This window comes from Otolemur garnettii, unplaced genomic scaffold (assembly GCF_000181295.1).
Source record: "Otolemur garnettii isolate 467f Iridium unplaced genomic scaffold, OtoGar3 scaffold00089, whole genome shotgun sequence".
Lineage (NCBI taxonomy): Eukaryota > Metazoa > Chordata > Mammalia > Primates > Galagidae > Otolemur > Otolemur garnettii.
In genome coordinates, this window is record NW_003852484.1 from 191487 (window position 1) to 197515 (window position 6029).

General features: G+C 42.2%; 1 protein-coding gene and 1 pseudogene across 2 annotated transcripts in view; both read left to right on the forward strand.

The window, feature by feature from the left end:
* OSBPL11 (oxysterol binding protein like 11) overlaps nucleotides 1-6029 on the forward strand; it is a 104656-nt gene that overhangs the window by 93989 nt on the left and 4638 nt on the right. The window contains exon 11 of the mRNA XM_003795101.3: nucleotides 2042-2195. Coding sequence (XP_003795149.1) covers nucleotides 2042-2195 — 154 coding nt within the window. The remainder of the gene's footprint in view (nucleotides 1-2041; nucleotides 2196-6029) is intronic.
* On the forward strand, nucleotides 5718-6024 carry LOC105887459 (annotated as a pseudogene). The gene has a single exon (XR_001161502.2). The product of XR_001161502.2 is annotated as a 60S ribosomal protein L36a-like (transcript).

Below are 6029 nucleotides of genomic sequence, written 5' to 3' on the forward strand. Positions count from 1 at the left end.
CACTTTATTGCCGCTGGTAGAGTGATATGGCATCATAGCTCACAGCAACTTCAAACTCTAGGGCTCAAGCAATTCTTTTGCCTTAGCCTCCCAAGTAGCTGGAACTATAGGTTCCCGCCACAACTCCTGGCTTTTTTTTTTTTGGAGAGACAGAGTCTCACTCTATCACCCTAGGTAGAGTGCTGTGGCATCACACAGCTCACAGCAACTTCCAACTCCTGGGCTTATGTGATTCTCTTACCCTAGTTGCCAGAGTAACTGGGACTACAGGTGCCTGCCACAATGCCTGGCTATATTTTTGTTGCAGTTTGCCCGGGGCCGGGTTTGAACCCGCCACCTTCGGTATATGGGGCATATACCCATATTTCCTTCCAAGCTTATAGGAAAGAGTCAGATGTTCTGTGTCTTAATCTAAACCTTTTCACTAACTTGTGACCTTGGCTAAGTCACTGGGTCCTCTACTCACTGAGCCACAGGCACCACCCAACTCCTGGCTATTTTTAGAGATTATGTCTAACTCTGGCTCAGGCTGGTCTTGAACCTGTAAGCTCATGGGATCCACCCACTTGGCCTTCCAGAGTAGAGTGCTAGGATTATAGGCATGAGCCACCACATCCAGCCTACATTCTATGTCTTAATGGTTTATATAATAGATGTTCTTTGTAAATTCTGTACACAAATCTTTTATTAGGCATGTGGGTTTTTGTTGTTTTTTTTTTTGAAACAGAGTCTCACTATGTCATCTTTGGTGGCATCACAGCTTATAGCAACCTCCTGGGCTTAAGTGATTCTCCTGCCTCAGCCTCCCAAATAACTGGGACTACAGGCCCCCGCTACAATGCCAGGCTATTTTTTTGTTGCAATGATCATTGTTGTTCAGCTGGCCCAGGCCAGGTTTGAACCCGCCAGTAAACTCGCCAGCCTTGATGTACGTGGCTGGCGCCATAACCACTGTGCTACAGGCACTAAGCCTGTTAGGTATGTGTTTTGCAAATATTTCCCCTAGTCTGTTGCATCTCTTTTCATTTTCTTAATGGTGTTTTTTATATTATAAAAGTTTTTAATTTTGATGAGGTGGGATTATCAATTTCTTTTTATGGATTATGGTTTTTGGTATTATATCTAAGAAATCTTTGCCTAACCCATGGTCTCAAAGATTTTCTCCTGTATCTTCTAAAACTTTTATTGTTTTAGCTCTTACGGTTAAGTTTATGATCCATTTTGAGATAATTTCTGTGTATGGTGTGAGGCAAGTATCTTAGTTTATCTTTTTGCATGTGCATATCCAGTTGTCCAACAAACTATTTGTTCCAAAGAATTACCTTGGCAGTTTTCTTTTGCTTGAGTTTAGTTAAGCTTCCCCCTCTCTCACTGTCCTGTGTTGCTGTCTAGGCAGTGAGTTAGAGCACGCATAGAACTCTTCTCATTTGTTTCCTCGTTCAAGTATGATTGTTGTGCATTGCCTTTTGTTCAATATTTGAAAATCTTTGTTTTATTATATATATATAATATATATATGTATGGTTTGGTTTTTTTTGCAGTTTTTGGCCTGAGCCGGGTTTGAACCTGCCACCTCTGGTATATGGGGCCGGTGCCCTACTCCTTTCAGCCACAGGCACTGTCCCAGTGTTTTATTATATTTTTTCTGGTTTCCTAATTGATAAAGGCAGGAGAGTAAACTGGTTCCTATTATTTCTTCATGTTTAGAAGCACAGTTGGCCTCACATTTCAACCTTTGAAAAACTGATATCTCTTTTTTACCTGTTAACTCCTTGGTTTCCTAAAAATAAAAATATTGCTTGTGTAACATGGAAAGATACGAATTACTTTCAGTTTAGAAAGACGCAGAAGCAAATAGAATCTGGGAGATAAAATATCTCCAGCATAGCATTAGCATTCTTAGGATTTATAGGCATAAAATGATACACTGTTCTGATTTAGGAAATAAAATTTGTAAAGCTTGCTATAATTTTAAATATGTCAATTCTATATAGTTATCTTTTAAAGAAAGCTAATAAAATACTTGGTTTTTGGAATTCAGGCGATTATGGAAAAATGTGACGGACTCTCTAAGGGAATCTGAAATTGATAAGGCCACAGAGCATAAACGTACCCTGGAAGAACGCCAGAGGACTGAAGAAAGGCATCGTACTGAAACAGGCACACCCTGGAAAACCAAATATTTTATTAAAGAGGTATGTCGCACATGTGTTCAGCCTAAAACTCATTATTTAGTGGGTCCAGAACGTTGGCTTAGTAGGCTTTGTTGATTGCTATCACTTACACATCTTTATTTTTAAAAGTAGTCCAGATTAACCATGAACTTTCTCATGTGCTCTTCAAAATTTGTCAGAGTAAAATGGTTCACCAGCAGTTCAGGTGAAATATATTTGGGGTATTTAAATTGGCCACATATGAGGCAAGGCATTGTGGCTAATGCCTGTAATCCTAGCCCTCCTAGGCTTGGCACCTGTAGCTCAAGTGGCTAAGGCACCAGCCACATACACCTAAGGTGGCAGGTTCGAATCGAGTCTGGGCCCACCAAACAACAATGATGGCTGCAATCAAAAAATAGCCAGGTGTTGTGGCGGGCACCTGTGGTCCCAGCTACTTGAGAGGCTGAGGCAGGAGAATCGCTTGAGCCCAGGAGTTGGAGGTTGCTGTGAGCTGTGATGCCATAATACTCTACCCAGGGGGAAAGCTTGAGGCTCTGTTTCAAAAAGAAAATCCTAGCACTCCAGGTGGCCAAGGCAGGTGGATTCCTTGAGTTTAGTAGTTTGAGACCAGCCTGAGTAAGAGCAAGACTCCAGCTCTACTAAAAACAGAAAAACTAGTTGGGTGTTGTGGTGGGTGCCTACAGTCCAGCTATTCAGAAGGCTGAGGCAGGAGGATCACTTAAACCCACAAGACTGGGGTTACTGTGAGCTATGACGCCAGAGCACTCTACTCAGGGCAACAAAGTGAGACTCTGTCTTTAAAAAAAAAAAAAATGCTTTTGGGCGGTGCCTGTGGCTCAATGAGTAGGGTGCCAGTCCCATATACCGAGGGTGGCGGGTTCATATCCAGCCCCATCCAAACCACAACAAAAAAAAGTAGCCTGGGCATTGTGGTGAATGCCTGTAGTCCCAGCTACTTGGGAGGCTGAGGCAAGAGAATCACCTAAGCCCGGGAGTTGGAGGTTGCTGTGAGCTGTATGACGCTGCCATGGCACTCTACGGAGGGCAATAAAGTGAGACTCTGTCTCTCAAAAAAAATGCTATTTACCATTTACTGCCTTTTGTACCACAGCTGAAAATCTGTGTTCATTTACAGGGTCCACATTTTAAAGTAGACATGAAAAACTTAATTGGCTGTACAGGGGAAAGTGAAGTGACTAGAAATATGGGTGTTTAGTTTGAAAAACAGAAAATTGAGGCCATTTATTATAAGTTTCTTAACAAATACATATTTTTATCAGATAGAAATTTTTTCCATACAAATAGCTGACTAGAGCTAGGCACAAACTACCAGGAAGCATATTTTGGGATTAATATAAAAAGGAATTAAAAATAAAAAAGGAATTGTATAACAATCAAAATATCTATTAAATACATTAAATAAATACATCTTATAGTAATGTAGTTCCCATCAGTATACAGATGTGTGTACATACACTCACCTCCCAGAGTGCGAGGATTACTGGCAGGAGCTACCATGCCTGGCCAGTCTGTTTCTCATTTCTTCTTTTTTTTGAGACAGAGTCTCACTATGTCACCCTCTATAGAGTGCTGTGGCTTTACAGCTCACAGCAACCTCAAACTCTTGGGCTTAAGTAATTCTTTTGCCTCAGCCTCCCAAGTAGCTGGGACTACAGGCGCCCACCACAATGCCCAGCTATTTTCTTTGTTGCAGTTGTTGTTATTTAGGTGGCCCAGGCTGGGTTTAGAGCCCGCCAGCTTTAGTACATGTGGCTGGCGCTGTAACCACTGTGCTATGGGTGCTGAGGCTCTCATTTCTTATTTATATGCCCAATACTTAGAACCTGTCTCCTCTAATTTTTTTGTCATACTTTGGATGGACAGATAGACAGATACTTACCATACTTTGGATAGACAGATGCAGAAAGTGGTAGCAAGATAATGGCAATTGGCCGGTGGGGAACGTGTAGCCTTCTGATTTCAAGATTGTTCTTTTTTAAGCACCAAAAGAGGGGAAAAAAACTTATTTTTTCTTTGTTACACCCTTTTAATAGAAGGATTTGTTCTATAAAATTTTGATTCAATCAAAAGGCCAAACTTACGGACCAGGAAGGCTACAATTTTCTTAAGGCCTCCAGGTTTCCCACTGCTGAGTGGTCTTAAGTAGCTGCCTGATGGAACGATAGATTGGAGATGCAGACCCAGATTTGGCCCCATTTGAGTGGTAACATATAAGCAAAGTTTCCTTCCTGAATGGTATGCCATGGCACAGTGATGCAGCAGATGGGTTCGAGGTGTGTCATGGTATTACTTCCCTAAGCCTGTGGAGCAACCAGGTTCTGTCCTGTGTGTAGACTTGATATGTACCATCACACATGAGAAGTATTGTGGAGTACAAATGAGGCTAACAAGGGTGGCAACCAAGTCAATAAATTTGGAGCTACTGTCATTATGTATGCCTGTATGCTAAAAACAATCATGTTATTGAAAAGTAAATTTTCTGGCTTGGTGCCTATGGCTCAAGTGGCTAAGGCGCCAGCCACATACACTTAAGCTGGAGGGTTCAAATCCAGCCTGGGCCCGCCAAACAAGGATGACTGCAACCAAAAAATAGCCAGGCATTGTGGCAGGTACCTGTAGTCCCAGCTACTTGGGAGGCAGAGGTAGGAGAATGGCTTAAGCCCAGGAGTTGGAGGTTGCTGTGAGCTGTGATGCTGTGACACAGGGCGACGGCTTGAGGCTTTGTCTCAAAAAAAAAAAAGAAAGAAAGAAAAGTAAATTTTCTGTAGTTGTATCTACTTAGGAGGCTGAGGCAGGAGGATCACTTAAACTCAGGAGTTTGAGGATACTGTGAGCTGGGCTGATGCCATGGTACTCTAACCTGGGCAACAGAGTGAGACTGTCTCAAAAAAAAAAAGTCAATTTTGTCTCCTTGTTGGTCTTAAACAGAGTGATAGACACATAGTGAATGTTTTACAAATATTGTTATTAATAACAAGGGCTCACTTGTTTGGCACTTTTCATTATTGCTGTCAGATAGATTACAGGCCAGTTAAGTGGAGGAATAAAGAATAGAGTCACTTTTAGTGTAAAAAGGGGATATAAGGAACCTGAGAAAGTATAAATGAATTAACTGAAAGTGTTTCTAGTATCATTTAATAACACCCACCTCCTTTTCCTGACCATTCCTCACTGACATTTAAATTAAATAGATCTTCCATTTCCTCCCATTTGTTATTCACGTCCAATAGGATCTGTTGGTTGTATCCTCTTAAATGAATGTTTAACATTTCTTGTGGTGGGCTGGGTGTGGTGGCCCATGCCTGTGATCCCAGCACTCTGGGAGGCCAAGGTGGGTGGATTTCTTGAGCTCACAAGTTCGAGACCAGCCTGAGCAAGAGCAAGACCCCATCAATAAGAAATTAGGCAGGTATTGTGGCAGGCACCTGTAGTCCCAGCTACTCAGGAGGCTGAGGCAAGAGGATCACTTGAGCACAAGAATTTGAAGTTGTGCTTTTCATTGCCAATAGCACTCACGCAAACATGGTGAACGTTCCTAAAACCTGCCGACTTTCTGTAAGAAGTGTGGCAAGCACCAGCCCCACAAAGTGACACAGTACAAGAAGGGCAAGGACTCTATGCCCAGGGAAAGCGGCATTATGACAGGAAGCAGAGTGGCTATGGTGGGCAGACTAAGCCGATTTTCTGGCAAAAGGCTAAAACTACAAAGAAGATTGTGCTGAGGCTTGAGTGTGTGGAGCCCAACTGCAGATCTAAGAGAATGCTAGCTATTAAGAGATGTAAGCATTTTGAACTGGGAGGAAATAAGAAGAGAAAGGGTCAAGTGATACA